The 18,596-nt window shown below is 51.5% G+C and overlaps 2 protein-coding genes across 22 annotated transcripts in view; one reads left to right on the top strand and one right to left on the bottom strand.

Moving 5' to 3' along the window:
• The window catches only part of PISD (phosphatidylserine decarboxylase), a 38,715-nt gene extending 21,762 nt beyond the window's left edge, over positions 1-16,953 (top strand). For 9 of the 14 annotated variants that reach the window (XM_053279563.1, XM_053279556.1, XM_053279567.1 and 6 more), the window contains exons 4-8: positions 10,924-11,160; positions 12,529-12,667; positions 13,286-13,432; positions 13,971-14,131; positions 14,660-16,953. In XM_053279563.1, coding sequence (XP_053135538.1) covers positions 10,924-11,160; positions 12,529-12,667; positions 13,286-13,432; positions 13,971-14,131; positions 14,660-14,884 — 909 coding nt within the window. In that variant the 3' untranslated portion in view covers positions 14,885-16,953. Of the gene's footprint in view, positions 1-3,891; positions 4,312-6,062; positions 6,229-10,923; positions 11,161-12,528; positions 12,668-13,285; positions 13,433-13,970; positions 14,132-14,659 lie in introns of all 14 variants that reach the window. The other 5 variants (XM_053279565.1, XM_053279564.1, XM_053279566.1 and 2 more) reach the window with 3 other exon arrangements.
• The window catches only part of SFI1 (SFI1 centrin binding protein), a 29,774-nt gene continuing 26,478 nt past the window's right edge, over positions 15,301-18,596 (bottom strand). For all 8 annotated transcript variants that reach the window (XM_053279538.1, XM_053279541.1, XM_053279540.1 and 5 more), the window contains 2 exons: positions 18,467-18,569; positions 15,301-17,191 (listed from right to left, as the gene is read on the bottom strand). In XM_053279538.1, coding sequence (XP_053135513.1) covers positions 17,084-17,191; positions 18,467-18,569 — 211 coding nt within the window. In that variant the 3' untranslated portion in view covers positions 15,301-17,083. The remainder of the gene's footprint in view (positions 17,192-18,466; positions 18,570-18,596) is intronic.

The raw sequence follows: 18,596 nt of genomic DNA, 5'->3' as shown, positions 1-18,596 counted from the left end.
GGGCTGCTGAGAGAGATCCTGTGAGGCTGTAAGGAAATCCTGAAGAGGAGAATGCCGGCTATTGTCAGGGAAGAGGCAGAAGCCTCCAGCAGCCTAAACTGAGCTAGTGCTTGTGAAGAGACTTTGGCTTCCCAAACTGCAGGTGAGATGGCAAATGTGTGTCTTGACCACATCATGTCAGACTGCCGGACCAAATGCTTCTTTATGCAAAGCAATTCCCTGCACGTAGAAAACTAGGTCTGAGAGAAGAGGTCTAGGCTGGAACCACTTGAAAAGGTGCAAAGTTAGTTGGGGCTAATGAGGCATATTGCAGCCCCATGGCCTGGCTGCTGGTCTTGAAGTCAGGATGAATGTACCTTGCTAATAAGATACAGTCTGATTCTCAGAAGCTATACAGGCATGTTCCTATATCTGGGGTGTCCTGCTTGTGAAACTGGGTGGCTTGGGTTACCCACATCCTTGGGTAGCCCTGACCATGCGAAACCCAGGTACTGCTTTGCCTCACTGCATCTCCTCCATCTTGATAAGAGGTATTATAGGAGGAGGCCCCCTAATGGAACATAGGAAACTGCCATATACTGAGTCAGACCATTGGTCTATCTAGCTCAGTATTGTCTTCAGACTGGCAGCGGCTTCTCCAAGGGTGCAGGCAGGAGTCTCTCTCAGCCCTCTCTTGGAGATGCTGCCAGGGAGGAAACTTGGAACCTTCTGCTCTTCCCAGAGCGGCTTCATCCTCTGAGGGGAATCTCTTGCAGTGCTCACACATCAAGTCTCCCATTCATATGCAACCAGGGCAGACCCTGCATAGCTATGGGGACAAGTCATGCTTGCTACCACAAGACCAGCAATCCTCACCAATGGAGAGGAGAGAAGCGCAGCAGGGAAGTAACTTGCCTAGGGAGCAAGAGGTTGCTGGTTTGAAGCCCCACTGCTTTATTTTCCAGACTAAGAAAAACTCCTTTATGAGGCAGCAATATAGGAAGATGCTGAAAGGCATAATCTCATCCTGCACAGGAGATGGCAATGGTCAACCCCTCCTGTATTCTACCAAAGGCAACCACGTGGCTTGCGGTCACCAGGAGTCGACACCGACTCAACGGCACAACTTTATTTTATTATAGGAGGGCCGTAAATGTCTAAGCTGAAGCAGACTCATGATTTTAAGCCTGTTGTTTCAGCTCAAAGGACAGTTAAGTGTTAATCTTGGTCTCTGATGCCTGTAAATCCCCAGGCTTAGTGTTTACAGAGTCTAGTGGGAAAGGTTTAGAACTGTAATAAGAGGAGGAATAATTAAATGGGGTCACTGGGTTTGATGCTTATGTGTCCTGATGGATTGCAGCGGAGTTGTATTGCCGGCAGATTAGCTGCCTGTTGCTTTAGACAAGAATTCCTCCTCTGGAAGTGCAGATTCCAAACCATCATAGTTCACTCGATTCACTTAACTTGAATTCTTGATGGATTCAGGGGAGTGAAGTGCTCTGGTCTCTCCAAAAAGCAACTAGTGAATAGGTACTGAAGCCAACAAAGGTAGCTCTGATTTTGAAACAAGAAAATAAATCCCAGAGTAAAGGTGTCATGTTAGACTTTCTCTGGAGAGGAGGCAACTCTCCTGACTTTCTGCTTTGATTCGGAAGCGGGCCAGCCCTATAGTGGCCCAGAGTCACCCAACTAGCTGGGTGACTCTGGGCCAGTCACTTCTCTCAGCCTAACCTACTTCACAGGGTTGTTGTGAAAGAGAAACTCAAGTATGTAGTACACCGCTCTGGGTTCCTTGGAGGAAGAGTGGGATATAAATAATGTAGTAGTAGTAATAGTAATAATAATATAAATATTAATAATATAAATATAGAGAGGACGACCTCAAGAAGGTGGATCTGGATGCTGCAGATTGGGAGATGGACTGATCCCTGGGGCACAATCCAGTGGGAAGTTCTCTTGCACCACCCCCATGGAACTGAGCAGGAGCTGCACCTCCCAGTCTTTCTGACAAGGGTTGGGCAGGAGAAATTCCTGCTGGATTGTGCCCAGAGTGAGTGGCTTGGTTGAGGAGTGGTGCTGTTTGGGTCGCCTGCCTCGGGTACTCACATATCTCTGGCCAGCCAGCCCTGCTCCAGAGCATGTAAGCTGAGGGCAGGACCGTGTTCTGCCTGCAGCTGGCTCGTTCTTTTTTCTGCACCCTATACTTAAAACCATTCCTAAGTTATATGCAGAATAGCAGGAGATAACCGTTTGGAGACTGTCCCACTGGGAAAACCCAGTGGCAGTGGATCCCAAAGATCACAAACTGAAACGCCGTTTGGAAAGGTGATGGGCTCTGGCGACTTCTGCACGTGAGGAGGCCAATGTAGAGCCGAGGAGATGGTGGGAAGAGCAGCTTTCTGTGTCCTGTAGCAGCTTTCTGTGTCCTGTGTCCTAAGGCAGATTTCTGTGTCCTGTAGCTTGTTGGGACTGAGGAGGGGTCAGTGCTGCTGGGTGTAACTGGGTTGCGGAAGGAGCCCTTAAAGCACCCTTCTGAGAACACTTGCAGATTTGCTGACGCTTACTGTAGCAGGTATTTAACTTTATTTGGCAAATTTGTATTTGCCAAATAAAGCACCTATCTAATTATATTTGGCAAATTTGCTGATGTTTACTGTAGCACATATTTAACTTTAGAAATATGGCCTCTGCTTTCCACAAGATGTGATGATGCATTTGTAAAAACTGCTAGCAGTTCTCGAGGGTGGTGCTGGGTGGAGAGCTGTGTGCACATGCCTGAAAAGAAAACCAACTGTAGCTTATTTTAGAAAGCAGTCAGCTTTTGAGTTAGCGTCCTTTAAAACATAGAGTTGCTGCATTAAAGCCTGACTTTTAATTAATGGCTTAGGATAATCCACTTCAGAAGCCCCATTGAAATGAATACTCTTGCGTAACTCCCCTTCATTCCAAGAGAGATTGGTACCATTAGTTTTGTCCAGTTAAGAGTGTCTTTGGATGTGATGCTGATGATACCGGAGTGAAAGCAAGTGCCACTAAAATCAGTGGGTTGCACATATTGTGCAGCCCTTATGAAGCTCCGATGCCTTTATCAAGATAAGAATGTGCTCCCAGACCTGTCCCTGGGTCCCATTCTTCCTCTGCAGATCGGCAAGCATCTTAATATGGCTGGCACAAACAACAAAATACAAAGATCTACAAATTGAAATAGAACGGCTCTGGCAGAAGACCAAAATAATCCCAGTAGTAATTCAACACCAGAGGGGCCACAGAAATCACCATCAGCCAATTACAAAAAGCAGCTTTACTGGGAACAGCCTATATTTTGCGACCATATCTATAATAATAACAGCAACAACATTGACAATAAAATTCAGCCATCCCAGGTCCTTGGGAAGGACTCGATGTCTGGATAAAACAAACCAGTCAATAACACCTGTCTGTGTAAATAATGATAATACTAATAATAAATGGGAAACAGGATCCATCTCTCCCTCCTGAAGGTGCTGGGTGTCTTGGCTGCCCCATGTGGGATGGAAATAGTGCCCTGGCCAGGCGAGTGTGGCATGCAGCCCTCGCGGCACAGCAGCCCAGAACCGATGGAGCCATAGATGCTGCTGCAGTGCAGCGTTGGAGCTGGGAATTACCTCTCTGCCTTCCTTCTCCCCCCCTCCCCTCCCCGCTCGCATTCAGCCAGGCGCTGGGGAGAGATGTGCGAGGAGGCTGAGCAGCAGCAGCGGCGGCGCCTCTGACAATAGTGCCTCAGTGGCCAGCAGCAAATCCGGCTCCCATGGCAGCCCCTGGCTGAATCCGTGCCTGACAGAGCAGGGCCTGTGTGTGGGGAGCAGCGCTTTGCTTTTGTCTCTGCAGCAGGAGGAGGCCAAGAGTGACACAATGCCTGTTTGTTTGCAATAGCGGAGAGGAGAGCATCCTAAGCGGGCAAGAGGCAGGGAGAAGGCAGAGGAGAGACCAGCCCGGTGACATCGCCTCTTTCCTCTCTGTGCCGGAGGAGTGGAGTGAGCGAGGGCAAGCCAGGCAGCAGACCCAGAGAGAGAGAGAAGGAGAAAGAGAGAGACTGGGACTGACAGCCAAGGATGTGTCAATCAAGCGCCCTGCAGGGACCAGAGCTGCACTCAGGGAAATGGTGAGATGCTGCAAAGCTTTATCTAACCCTCCTCCCTCTGGCTGCGACCTCCACAAAGTTAGAATTCATGTCCGGAGGCTGCGCTCAGGGAATGGTGGTGGCGGCGGTGGCGGCTGTGCCGGGGAGCAGCACCCGCAGCTGGAGACCCCAGGCTCAGCCGGGGGCACCCCCAGTAGGAGAGCCCGCTTCAGGTACTGTCCAGCATCTATTTTGCTTTGCAAGGGGGCGGGAGGGCTGACTGGGCAGGGAGCCAGAGCGGCAGCTGCCTCCTAAGCCTTTGTTTCTAGGGGGGGGAGGAGGGGGGGGGTTGCATTGCAGCCACGAGCTGGTGGAGGTTCTTCTGGAGGAGTGGGGCAAGAAGGAAATGGGGGGCGTGGGGGGCTCCTGGAGAAACCCGGCCAGGCCGTGGCAAGCCAGGATGCCTTACAAGCAGCTGCCAGGCGGAAGCTCTGCAGGGATTGGCCCGTGGTTGTCTGCAGTGAAAGGGGGGAGGTGGAGGAGGAAGGCAGCAAGGGTGGGCTCTTGTCCTCTGGCTCTCGGCAAGGCCCTCTCTCTGGCAAGTGGTCGAGGGTGGGCAGCCTGCAGGAGGCCCCTTTTAACACTCCCCTCCTCCCTGGAGGGCTGGCTCCGCTTCGCCTGCCTCCCTGGACTCCTCCAAAAGATGGCTGCCCCCTCTGCATGGGAAGGGGCTGTACTCCTCGGGGCTTCCTGGCTTTTCTGAAGTGGCCTTGTCTGTCTTGGTTCAGGTTCCAGCCGGGATGCAAGAGCAGGGAGCTTCCTGGGAAGGGAAGGAGAGTTGATTTCCCCCCTCGGTATTGGAGGCCTGACCACGGACAGGCAAGGAACAGGCTTCAGAAGTGGCCGCTTGAGGCTGAGCCGGGTTGAGGCATCCCTTCCATAGGCAACTGGTGGAGGTTTAGACCCCTCCAGGTTGAAAAATATGAATACGTGCACTCTAAACGTAGAAAAAAATGATTACCTGTCCAGCAGCAACAAAAGGACTGGGGTCCTTTTGCTAGTGGTATTTTTGTTATTTTGTTTTGTCTGCTGTGAAGTTAATCTAGTCTCAGTCCCATGACAAGATGTGGGCTGGCCCAAGGAGCCGTCCTGGAAGCAGAGCCATCCTCTGGGGGCCGTCTCTGGACGGGACGGTGGGTCCAAGCATGATGCCCTCCTGGCTTAGGACTCTTTTTGATGCACGTATCTGATCTGTGGCTTTAATGTAGGGCTATTTGGAGGGTAGCTGCAGGATCCATCCTACATTTGGGTTACTGCCAGTGTTGGTCATTTCTGCTGCAGCTCATTGCTGGGATTTCCCAGAGGGGTTCATTGTTTTTAGGGTCCAAAAAGGAAAGCCACGCAACATGCCTGGGTCCATGCTTGCATAGGAGCAGTTAGGGAGCTGTTACCAACTGGTAAGGTGGGCACCAGAAAGGACAGCAGGGAGAGAGACCAGGATTCTGATTTTATGCTGCGGTCTCGGTTATCTGGGCCTGATAACACTGCCCTCCGTTGTCCTCCATTCTGGATCCTCTTTTGCTGCAGACAATATTCCAGTCCTCGTGATGTGTGTTTCTGCCATCTTCCCAAGCCAGTCCTTGCTGACTGCCCTGTGAGTTGTGGGATAAGCCTTGCTTGAGCTGTTCTCAGCAGTCCAGTGTGGACTGGACAGGCCAGTGGCACCCTAAAAAGAGTCTTGCTACCTTCTTAAAGCAATAGCTGAGCATAAGTGACGCGTGTCCTGAGTCGCTCACGCTGGTTGCTGATGTGAACAGGCCTCTTACTGTGGGGGGAAGAGCAGCAGCTTAGAGAGGGCCCTGGTTCCCGAGAGATGCTTCAGATTGACCAGCGGGTGACAGTGCTTAACTAGAGTTGGCTGACCATCTCGTGTGTGTGTGTGTGTGTGTGTGTGTGTGTGTGTGTGTGTGTGTGATCCCTACAGGTTGCAATTTCCCCAGCTAGCCCTGAGGCGAAGGTTGGGCCAGCTCAGCTGTATGTCTAGGCCTGCTCTGAAGCTCCGTTCTTGGCCTCTGACTATCCTCTATTATCTTCTGCCTTTTGGTGCTCTTAAACCCTTGACCAGAGTGGGATGGAGGCCTATGAGCAGGGTAAGTGCTTTTCAGGTTTGTACTGTGCTGTATGATGTCTTACTGTGGAGGCAGAGGAGGAGGGTGGTGGCTGTGATGGGAAGAGGCAGACGCTGGCATGGTGTGGAGGGTGAAGGAGGCAGGGACCACCTGGTAGTGCTGCTGCTTTGAAGTCAAGCTCCTGTCATTGGGGAGCTTTTTGTGCGCACAACGTCACATGCCTGGTGGCTGGCTGGCTGGCCGGCCGGCCGGCCTGTCAGCTCATGAGTGGGAATTGTGTGTAGGTTCAGCGACTGAGGCTAAGGACAGCTGAGATGCATTTCTTGTAAAGGGCAGGTTTGTTCCTGCATGGCTAATGGCAGCGGCGGCTGCTTCTTGGGGACTCCACTATAGAGATCCCTGTTCAACGCAAGAATCCTTCTTTGGCACTTTGGCATTCGGGAAGCTTTGAACTGGCACCTTCTAGGGCACTCGTTCCATCCCTTCCTGCTAACATGGCTTCTACAGCAGGCCTCCAGAGGAATGTCTGTCTTCTGTCCGGCTGCTGTTACAGGAAAGGACACTATTACATTTTTTTAAATGTACTATTTATGCCTGAATCATCCTGATTTTGCAAGCATATTGTACTGATTGTTTTGTAGGGCTGAGGGATGGTTGGGCAAGAATGTACCTTTTTCCCAGCTGTCCAGCTCATTCTTTTAGATAGCGATGCAGATGGAAAAACAGTGGACTTGATCTGCACAATGTCCCTCAGCCACTTGCTCAACTGTTCTTATTTGTAAAGCTCCCTTCTTTCATTTTACATTCACCGCGTGACTAGAGAGAGGAGACTTTCCGGGCTGTATTCCTCCACACCCCTTTTCCTCCAAGGAGCTTTGGGCAGTGCATATGGGGTTCTCTGTTTTATCCTCACACAACCACCCTGTGAGGTTGATTAGGCAGTGGAGAGGATCTCTCTCTCCACACACCCTGCCATTGCACTCTTGGGTTCTCTGAGCTAACAACAAGGCCATTTGAGCATCCCTGTTGCTCTCGCCACAGTTGGACACTGGACCTCCCAGGAGTCCAAATCAGTGCTGAGCAGAGTAAAACGGTTCCCTTGAGTGTCCCCTTGGGAGCGTCTGTTTCTCCCACATGCACGGAAACACTCCGCACGGCACGTTCACATTCCAAATTTAAGGAAGCCTGTTGGATTTACTACTAAAACAGAACTACCAGGGAGAAAGAACACATTCCATTTCCAAACTGCTGTTTGCTGACTTACCACATACTAGCAAGTTTATTCAAGGGCTATTTTCTGAAAGGGGAGAGTAGCTGCTTGTTTCCGAGCAAGAGCTTAGCTGAAAAGATGGGGCGGGGAACAAGTGAGCTGGGCCGCTGGTGATCACCAGGCGTGAGGAGTGGTTTTCAGAGCAGCCTTTATGCTTCAGGATTTTCTTGAGAGTTGCAGAAATTCTCTTAATTTTTCAAAAGCCAGCATAAAGAAGAGAATTTCCTATTTTTATTAGCAATCTCCTCATAAAGAGAATTAGAAGTCCCTAAAATCATGATGGTCACGGATGGTGGAAGTAGAGGAGCTGACTGTGCTCTGCTTAGGGAGCCAGCTGTAGAGGCTGGTATTTCTGTGGCCTGAACATAGAGCAGTCCAAGGCCTTTCTTTCCCTTTGAGCTCAGCTGAGCAAATAAGACGCCTCCATCTCCTCCAGGAATGAGGCATTGTTCCTCTCCTGACATGGCTGCACCAATAGCCAGAGGCTTTCAAAACTGCAGAAGCAGGAGAGTTCGTTGGGACTCCTTCCAAGAGACTAGCTGTGTTAGTCTCTAGCAGCAAAAGCCAACAAAGTGGCAAAAGTGGCAACTTTTGTGGCAACCAAAGTGGCAAAGCAGCAGCAAAAGCCAACAAAGTTTCCACATGCATGGAAACACTCCACCCAGTTGCCACAAAAGTCACGGGGCTGGAATGGGTTAGCCCCCCCAAGCTTATGCCATGGCCATGATCAGTGTGTGTGTGCGTGCACCTTTTTGAGGTGCTTGGGACTCGTGAGGAAGTGTGCCTACTCGCTCAGCTAGCTTGCATTAACTGTTCCTCTGTCCTGAGGCTGGATGGGCCTCGAGCTCTCCTAGTTGTGTAGGGAGGCTGCAAAGTCCACGCAATCTCAGGGTACTCCCATCGATGGGTCTCTGCCCTTTCTCCAGCACAGCCCTTGTTTTTCTGTTGCTGGCTCACACAGATCCATGGCAGCTCTTAGGAGAGTTTTTTCCTCTCCCCTTTTTGTCCAGGAGGACCTTGATATTCGTGGGGGTTCTGTTCAGCGGTTGTACCGTGGATACTGAAACCCTGACTATCAAGGCATTGTTTCAATCGGGAATTGGGGGTTAGGTTCCCAGTCTCTGGGAAAATGTGAAAAAATACAGATTTTCTACTACAACTACTACAAATATTTATATCCCACTTTTCAGCAAAAGTTTGCAAAGTGGTTTACATAGAGAAATATATATAAATAAATAAATAAGATGGCTCCCTGTCCCCAAAGGGCTCAAAATAGAAAAAAGAAATATAAGATAGATACCAGCAACAGCCATTGGAGGGATGCTGTGCCGGGAGTGGAGAGGGCCAGTTGCTCTCCCTCTACTAAATAAAGAGAATCACCACTTTTGAAAGGTGCCTCTTTGCCCAGTTAGCAGGGAACCGATTTTTGGCCAAATTGGACTGGGGGGACATGGGGGGGCTCCCTACCATGCTTTGCTGTACCCTCACATAGTGCTGTGCCCCTGGAATGCTCGAAGATCAGCATTTTTTGTTTTAAACGGGAGCCATTTTGTAGCTCCAAGAAACAAAATGGCGGCCGGAAATTACCTCCACAGTCTTTTCCAGCTACCTCCAACCCGTGTATATGCAAAGTTGATGTGTTTTGGTCCCCCCACCCAACTCCACGTATGCCGAGGTCGGGTGTCTTTTCCTGACCTTGGATACGTCAATCCCCCGAGAAAGGGCTCTGTCTCATGCTGGGTTCCTTCACATCTGTGAACGCCAAATGTCAGCATTTGTGCAGCAAGGGGAGCCTGGATATTCATGCACAAGGAGGTGCATTTATGAGGTCATGGAGGGAAGGGAGCCCTCATTTATTCTGCTTCTGAAACTGTCCAGAGATTACACCAGTTGCATCCTGACAACTCCATAGTGGCTGTGCTAACTCTGTTTCACCACACATGTCGAACAGCCAGGGAATGATTACCTACACCTGCCAGTGAGGTGATGGGTTTCCCCTTTTCTGCCAGAAGACTCTCTTCAGATGGCTAACAGTGTTAATTAGTAAAATAATTTGGACAATAATAAAATACAGCAAGCCCAGAAAAGAACGAAAAGAAGAGGCAATCTGTTTAGCTTGGGATGTTGAATGGTGCACATAGGCAGGTTCATTTGGAAGAAGATGGTCCTTGAATGATCCTGGTCCCTGACTCTTCAGGGCCTTAAAAGATTTGGGGTGGCTCTCCCCACCATTTCCCTTATTTTCTCCATGGAGGCTTCTGAAGGCTTAAATATTGAGGTCTCCTACACAAGAGGCCAAGACTGAATTGTACCAGTGTTCTACTCTGCATTTGAAGCGGGGGGGGGGGGGAAGGATCTCAGCAGGAACAAACCAGACATCCTGTTCTGTAGTTTTTAGTCACATGTTGCAGATGATTTATTTTACTAAAAGCAATCTATGTGGGGTTATAACAGCTATCACAAACTGTTCTTGCTAGTTGCTCAAGCAGGGACACAAGAGAGATCATCTGTAATAAAAGGGTGGGCTGATGGGAAAGTACATCCCTAAATGCTGCTTGCGCAGGCAAGTAGCACATCCAAACATCAGTGTTTCACTTATGAAGCCCAAGGAAGCAGCAGGGGAACTTTCTTGCCTTTCTTGCAATAGCCTGACAAGCAGTTTGCCCCATGGGGCAAGTCCCTGTAACTGGCTGACTCTGTGTACAAGGAAAGACTCTTTGTGCGGACGCACACATGTGTGGTATGGAGCAAAGAGAGGAGCAGTTGGGCTGCCATTTTATTAATACCTGATTATTAATAAGAGCCAGCGTGGTGTAGTGGTTAGAGTGCTGGACTAGGACCGGGGAGACCCGAGTTCAAATCCCCATTCAGCCATGAGACTAGCTGGGTGACTCTGGGCCAGTCACTTCTCTCGCAGCCTAGCCTACTTCACAGGGTTGTAGTGAAAGAGAAACTCAAGTATGTAGTACACCGCTCTGGGCTCCTTGGAGGAAGAGCGGGATATAAATGCTGCTACTGCTGCTGCTACTACTGCTGCTGCTACTACTACTACTACTACTACTACTACTACTACTACTGGGAACAGCCTATATTCTGCGACGATATCTATAACAACAGCAACAACATTGACAATAAAATTCTGGCATCCCAGGTCCTTGGGAAGGACTCGATGTCTGGATAAAACAAACCAGTCAATAACACCTGTCTGTGTAAAATAATAATAATAATAATATTTATTATTATTAATAAATTCACATGCTTTTATAGCCAGCCTTTCTACCTCTGCTTTTCAGTAACAGAAGGGTAGATAACACCGCCTTCAATTCCATCTTTACCCCTTGTATTTAAAGGCCAGGGATGGATTAGGACTGTTTCATTTTTTTTTAAGTATTGCATGCAGCATTGTTGTGAAATAGCTCCCAATTAGCATCTCTCTCTCTCTCTAGGTTTCCCTGTACAAATCTGTGCCAACGCGGCTGCTCTCTCGAGCCTGGGGGCGCCTGAACAGTGTCGAGTTGCCCACCTGGCTGCGCAAGCCTGTCCTCAGCCTGTACATCTGGACCTTTGGCGTCAACATGAAGGAGGCAGCCGTGGAAGACCTGCATCACTACCGGAACCTGAGCGAGTTCTTCAGGCGCAAGCTGAAGCCACAGGCACGGCCTGTCTGTGGCGTCCACAGTGTGGTAAGCGGCAGAAACCGGTAGATTGCCGTGTTCGTTTGGAGAAGAAGTGAATCCAAGCTGAAGCCGCCCTTCTCAGCCGCTTGAAAGGGGCTAAACCCACAAGGACAAGACACGGCTCGAGCAACTCGCTCAACTGCCTGGAAAGAGAAGGCCCTGGTACCTTCTAAGCCCCGTTTTTAAACCCCGCAAGCCACCTTGGGAATGGGAGAGTCCCTCCTTTGGAGCAGCAGTGAGAGCTGCCCAATGGAACACCCTGGTGGAATCCAAGTTTCCACGGGAGTGGTGGCTGAGCAGCTGGTGTGGGCCTCCCAGGGCAAAATAGAGAGTGGCAGCCGAGAAGTTCCAGGCTCTGTCTAACTCAAGAATTCACATTGATGTAAAGAGCTGGGATGCGTTTACAGACAAACTTTTTTAAAAGGCTTATCTGGCTGCATGTATGCAGAAGTCTTGTGCTCCACTGACTTGCAAGCGAGTGCTGGATTTGGGCCTGGGAGGGGGGCAGTTTATGTAGATTAACCTTTAACTCTTGGGGTTCCTCCAGAATGTTCCCTTTTGGGGGGGTGGTCTCTTGTTTGGCAGGGCTGGGGATGGAAACCCCACTACATTGGAATAACTAACTAGAGGGGCATCGGCAAAGCCATTTTTAATGTGTTTCTTTTTAAAGTCACACCTTTCTTATGTAGTTAGAAATGGCATGGGGTTTTGCTGCTGTTCAATTATAACGATGCTAAAATCCTAATTTCTCTGAGGCCACTTTTTGTTTTGCCCTGGGAGGCCCACCCTGCTGCTCAGCCACAGCTCCTTTGAAACCTTGGATTTCGCCAGGGTGTTCCTTGGGCAGCTCTCACTGCTGCTCCGAGGGAGGGGCGAAGGGTCTCGAAGGGTCTGGAAGGCAGCAGCCTCTGTGAGTTTATCAGTTGCAAGTCTAGGGCCAAGTCTGGAAATGATGGTCTGATCTGAGCGACGCTGGTACTCTTTGAATTGGTTTTGTGTTCTGCTTCCCTTTGTGCTCTCTGCTTGTTAAAACGGAGCTTGATTCATTAAGGGACTCCATTTGGCTCTGGTTTATTCCTGAATTGGCAGTACTCTGTTTGCAAAGAAGAAGGGTGTGAGCGGTGAACTCTGCATCCACTAAGAGCCAGGGAAGCTCCGTCTGCTGGACGTTGGGAGCTGCATCTTAGTGGCCCCTGCCTCGGCCAAGGCAAGGGAAAGCAGCCCAGGATCTTGGGACGGGGCTGAGCAGAAGCTAGGTGGTGGCTACTGCCTGGTGGCTATAGGCCACCTCCAGCCAGATGCCTCCTAAGTGCCAGAGGAGGAGGTGGAGAATGGCACCCTGAGGCTCTTTCTACTGTTTGCTGCTCCCTGTAGATCAGCCCGTCGGATGGCAAGATCCTCAGCTTTGGACAAGTGAAGAACTGTGAAGTGGAGCAAGTGAAAGGCATCACTTACTCGCTAGAGTCCTTCCTGGGTCCACACGCAATTAAAGAGAACGCCAAGTCCAAATCAGGTCAGTCCCTCCGGCTCTGGGGCCCCCTCTGACTTCAGGGGTCTTGGCTTCTAGGGAGGAGCGAGGGCGGCCCGCAGTGGGGTTGCTGTGCGTTGGCTGGGCCCAGAGAGTGACTCATCCCGCCCCCCGGCCCCAGCTTTTCTAGGCCCTCTTCTTTCCCCATTCTAAAGCAGGGCGCTCTCCTGTTTGTGCCTCTTGATGTGCTGCTTTGAATTAAGAATGAGCAATGGCAGCCTGCTAGCTCCTCCACCTCCTTTCCTGACGCTCTTGGGGCCTCTCCCTGCGCCACTGCGTGTGGGAGCAGGTAACCGCGTGTGCGGACATGGCCGGGCAGCTGTGGCCTGGGACTGCATGGTCCCCAGACTGCTGCCTCCATGGAGGCGGAGAGCCAAGGCCATCTGTGGGGTTGCCCCTCTGCGTGGGCGGTGTGTGCCCTAGGACGAGTTTCCCGAAAGGCTGTAGGGCTGCTCCCTGTCTCTGGAGCAGTTGGAGGTGTGTGTCCCTAGCCTCCGAACCACAGGCTCGTGGCTGTTTGGGCCATGAGGCTAGTTGCCAGCTCTTGCCTCAAGCCCTGGGTGGTGTGTGCTGGAGCCAATGTGTTTCCTTGCTGCCTTCCAGCCTCCTGCGGCAACTCATTCCAAAAGCAGCTGGTCACACAGGACAGCAATGAACTCTATCACTGTGTGATTTACCTGGCCCCTGGAGACTACCACTGTTTCCACTCGCCCACCGACTGGACCGTCTCTCACCGGCGTCACTTTCCAGGTAGGCTTTGTTTTCAGAGATGTGTGGGGGAGGGAGGGGCGCCTCCAGTGTGCTGTTGGTACTCTGCCGTTTAATGAGTCTGGTTGGAGGAGTAGCATGAAGTGGGGTGACCGGCCGGCCGTGCAGACTTTCCCCAGTTCTGCTTGCAAACACAGCTCCTCTGCGAAGCCACCTGAGAGCAGAAATGCTGAGGAGCTGGGAGCAGATTTTTAGAATGCGTGGCATGCTTCTGAGAGACATGACTTGGTGTCCCCTGCCAAAGCCACACGATTCCTCATGCTGCCACCTTGTTAGCATTGGCACAGCCTCCTTTCCGACAGGACCAAGGACACTGCCTGGACGGGGGCTGCTCTGGCACGAAACGGTCGCTTGCTTTGGACAGACTGCAGTGTGCTGGACAGTGTGGATTAATTGGCAAAGGAACGATTGTTCAGCATGTCAGGGAGAGTGAATGCATGGAGGAGGCTGCTGTAGGGCTAGAGCCGTCTTCGGAATCTCTCCGCCTCACAGAGGTGGTGCTCCCCATCTCTCCCCACAGGCTCCCTGATGTCTGTGAATCCTGGAGTTGCTCGATGGATTAAGGAGCTCTTCTGCCACAACGAACGAGTGGTCCTCAGCGGGTGCTGGAAGCATGGGTTTTTTTCCCTGACGGCAGTAGGAGCCCAAAACGTGGGGTCGATCCGCATCTATTTTGATGGGGTGAGTGGGGCAGCTTGAAACCCTGTGTAAGGGGGGAGGCAGAGGGCGGCGTAACGGCCATGTGTGCACTCACCATTCGGACTGGGAGAGAGTGGTATTTCTAACTCAAGAGGCAACCTGGCTGGGCTCCCGATGGCCATCTTGTCTTCTTTGCTGCTTCTAAAGTAGCTCCATCTCCTGAGCGCTTGCTTCTGCTTCTGGACAAGGCAGGTCTAGATGTTCAGTCCCTGGCGCCTCTCACTTAAACCAAAAAACAACACCCCACCCCACCCACCTTATCCCTGGGAGAAAGTGCTACTGGATGTTGGTCACTTCAGGTCCGTGACGGAGACCCTGGAGAGCTGGTGCCAATCCAAGCAGACCAGGATGGGCCAGAAGCACCAGCATTGGGCTCTTGAGAAGCTGCTCTGTCTTTGGGGGGTGTTGTGTTTGGCATTTATGGCGATTTCTGGGCCACCCCGTCCTGAAGGGCGGAGGGAGAATAATTGGTAGGAGCTACTCCCTTCCTGAGCTCTTGTCTCTGTGCAGGACCTGCGGACCAACAGCCCCCGCTACAGCAAAGGCTCCTACAATGACTTCAGCTTCGTTACCAACAACAACCAGGAGGGCGTCCCCATGAGGAAGGGGGAACACTTGGGGGAGTTTAATCTGGGCTCCACCATCGTCCTGATCTTTGAGGCACCGAAAGACTTCAACTTCTACCTGAAGCCTGGCCAGAAAATCCGCTTTGGGGAGGCCTTGGGCTCTCTCTAGATAGAGACTCCTCCTCCACAGCGGTGGTGGGGTTGGTGGGGGTGGGCTTTTATATGCAACCGGGACTCCTCAGTCTGTCAAAGGAGAAGCTTCTCGAAGGTGGGGGTGCTGCTCAGCAGGACCTGAGTGAGGAGCACCAGACCCCCTTGTGCAAGGGGGGGCCCGTGCATTCCCACCCCGAGAGCTACAGACATATCAGGGATCGTGGCCTTCAAGAATGTTGACCAGGGTGGCTTTTCTTCTTGCCTGTGCCTGTGCCAATAACCGTCTCTCCCCCCGTAGGCCGCCATGGCGGTCTGTGTTGAACTGCTGGAAACCTTGCAGTCAGAGGGAGGAAGGAAAGCAGAGAGATTCCTTCTTTAAAGGGATGCTAGCAGATTGTCCTAAGCTTCCTGTTCTCTATTTAAGTTTCTTCCTCCCCCCCCCCCCCCCCGTGTGAAATGTGGCTGGAGCACAGCCCAACACAAGCTCGCTTGGACTCCCTGTGGCGGCTTCGGAAACTGGTACAATCTGGTACTCTCCCTTTAAAGCAGAAGTTTGCACTGTCTTTTAAAGTCTCCAACACTGTGTCCACATTCCACGTTTTGACTTCATCCGTTTGAGTTTTTCGCCTCTTTGACCTGCTGCTCGGGCTCCTCCCAGGCTTCTCCTTCCTGTCTTGCTCTTCTAGGCCTTATCTGTATGGGAGAGAGCTAGTCTCCTTTCATGGGCCAGGGATGCCAAAAAGATCCCACCCACTTCAATGTCTCCGTGCAAAGGCTCGGGCTTGTCTTCTCTTCCTCCCAGGTGCTGCCCCTGGGATGTTGCCATGACCTGGGGAAGAGCCCGGGGGGGTGTCTGCCCTGGCATTCTTGCAGAGAGCAACAGGACAGGCCCAGTGGGAACCCTGGAGTAATCCTCCTCATGTGCATTAACCCTTCCCTACTCCTTCCTAGGCTTGCAAATCCCTACATTCCTGACATCAAGAGGCCACATTTGCACAAGGATCGGAGCTCGAGGGTTCACTACGGAAGTGTCCCCCATTCGTGCTCTGAGGTCTCCATTTCCCAGTGTAAGCACTACTGCATAGACCAGGAACAAGGGAGAGCCCCATTTCAGCTGCCTTTTCCCTCACAGGGGGTTCATCACAACAGGTGCCAAAGGGGAGTGAAGGGATTCATTTATTCATACAATTCAGTTTTCAACTCAAGCAGCCAAGTGCACATGGATGAGGCTCAGGAGAGTTGAATTCACTTCGGTTCAAATTACAACTCACCTTAAAACCATTGATATTCTCCTTGCTTTAGCCTTACACACGTGTGTGTGTGTGTGTACACACGTCCCACCCACGCACCTCCAAAAGAGGGAGACGTGCTCTCTTCCTCGTAAGGAATATGCCACTGTCCTAAAAGCAGCTTTGAGAAGAGGGCAGCTAGGGTAATGTCAAGATGATGACAAACCAGAACAGGCCTCTCTCTTCGAGGCACCGTAGCGTAGCCCTCTCTCTGGTGCTGTGGTTGACGTCAGGCCGAGAATTGGCTTTTGTGATGGCTGGTCCGTCAAGCTGCCCTGCTCCCCCCCACCCAGAATGCCATGACCGTTCACAGCTCCTGTCTTTTTAGCACCTCATTCTAGGAAGGCCAACTTGAAGAGTGGGCTATTGCTGAAGCGTATGAAAGCAGTGAGCAGGCCCTAGAGGGGTGCAGCTTCCCTCCGTTCGGAGGGACGCATTGCTTCTGCTGAGGCTGTGTTGCTGCTGATGCCACTTGGAGCTTTCTGTTCTCATTGTTCTGCCTGCCTAGCTTACTAGAGGTACAAGTGCTTGTTCAGGACCATCAGATGCTACCGGACGGATGTTCTGCACTGGGCCTGTGTCTGCGGCGGATGAGGCCGAGTGCCAGGAAAGGTCACGTTGATCCTCCACGACTGGGAGTGGGTTTCTGGGTGACGCTGTGAATTTCTCCTGCATGGAGAATCCATTTGATTTTTCAACTGTATCAGTAGCACAGTATTTTTGTATGTCAAAATGTACAACTTGCAGACATTAACTCATTAATTGCAAATGTTTTTAAATAAAACAGGTGACTTGCCATGCTTGACTTTTTGAAAGAAAGGCACTCGGAGAACCTGTAAAAAAGGTGTTCTTCTCCAGCATTGCTAAACGAAGAGGCAGAGCCCCCCGATAGCACCACAATTCCTGCCAGCCAGAGTTCCAGCTGTTCAGGCACTGAGAGCCGCTCTGATCTCCTGGACACGGGTGATGTAGGCCTGCATCTGTCGGCGCTCTTCTCCCAGCCGCTTTGTGAGGGAGCCGCTTTGTACTTTCAGCTGCAGAGGAAGGGGAGTGCAAGAGGTTACGGGGTTGAGGGGTGCATGCCGCAAACCTCTGAAAAGCAGGAGAGAGAGAAGCTTTGCTCCTCAAAGTACTCCTAGCCTCCATCTTGTGAATCTTGCAGTGGCGGCAGCAACAACAACAGTGAGCCAATTTATCCAGAGTTTGCGCCACATTCTTGCAGGGCAGGGGCCAACAACCTTGGCTCTCTAGATGCTGTTGAACTACAACTCCCATCATCCACAGCCATGGCTGGGGATGGTGGGAGTTGTAGTTCAGCAGCTGGAGAGCTGAGGTTACCTACTCCTGCTCTAGGGCCAGGAGCTGCCAAAAGCAACCCCAAATGGAAAAGTTCTTGTGGTGCTTCCCAAAGGTTCGATGAGGATGTCTTCCAGCTAGCCATCTGAGAGTCTCCTGCTCCCTCGCTGTGCTTTCTGCTCTCAGCTGCCTCCCAGAACACCTGTGTCATACCTCCCCCCTCAACTTTCCTCCAGCCCACTCTGTGGTCTTCCTTGTGTTGATATCTAGATTGTAAGCTCCTGGGGGAGAAATGTTCTCAATCTTCTTTGAGAGAAATGTAGATGGGTGGCACTGTATAAGTAATACAGAGAACGTCCTTTAAAAGAGCCAACTGGTGCGCCTGCTTGCGAGCAACACATCAAGCTGGCGCTTCTATCCCCAAATAAACTGCTTGGACTTGTCCCTTGAAGTCTCTCTCCTGCCACTTGCACTCTATGCAGCAGATGAAGGGAAACACAACGGAGGCCAAGGCAACAGGGAAACCCTGGGCTGTCCGGGGCAGGCTAGGATACTGGAATTGTCTTGGATGAGAGAAGAAAATGAAGATCGGGGGCTTGGGTATCCTCTGTTTCCAAGAAGCCACCTTTGTGCCACTTGCACCCTGCATCAAGGATAGCTGGATATTTAATTGCAATGGAAGAATGCAAGGCCCTCGGGAGAGCATTTGGGCTGTGTGAGCCGGCCACTAGGCATCTGGCTCCAGCGCCTTGGATGTCACTCCACACTGCCCCCTAGACTTTCCAGTTTATCCGACTGGCTCCAAAGACTGCTTAAAAACCAAGTCTAACTCTGCCCGGTGCCCCAGTTGAGGCATTGACTGTGTTTTTCCTTCTTGCAAGAGGGTTTGGTGCCCGCTGCTTTGGAGTGGTCTGCCCAGTGCCCTCTCGGCTGCACGGGGCTGCCTGCTCTGTGGGTCCTGGCTCTTTTCTGCCCCAGCTGCCATGCATAGCTAGCGTACTTCCTCTTTGTACCTGCTCCAGCTCTTCTCGCACTTGCTGCACATCGGCCTGCTCCTCGGCCCCCGAGCTCATCTCTAGCCACTTGAGCAGGATGCGCTCCTGCCTCTGGAGTGACCTGGAAGAAGAAGCCGACATGTCTCCT

Source organism: Hemicordylus capensis, chromosome 15 (assembly GCF_027244095.1).
Source record: "Hemicordylus capensis ecotype Gifberg chromosome 15, rHemCap1.1.pri, whole genome shotgun sequence".
In the NCBI taxonomy this organism is placed as follows: domain Eukaryota; kingdom Metazoa; phylum Chordata; class Lepidosauria; order Squamata; family Cordylidae; genus Hemicordylus; species Hemicordylus capensis.
This window is presented reverse-complemented; position numbering and strand designations above follow the sequence as displayed.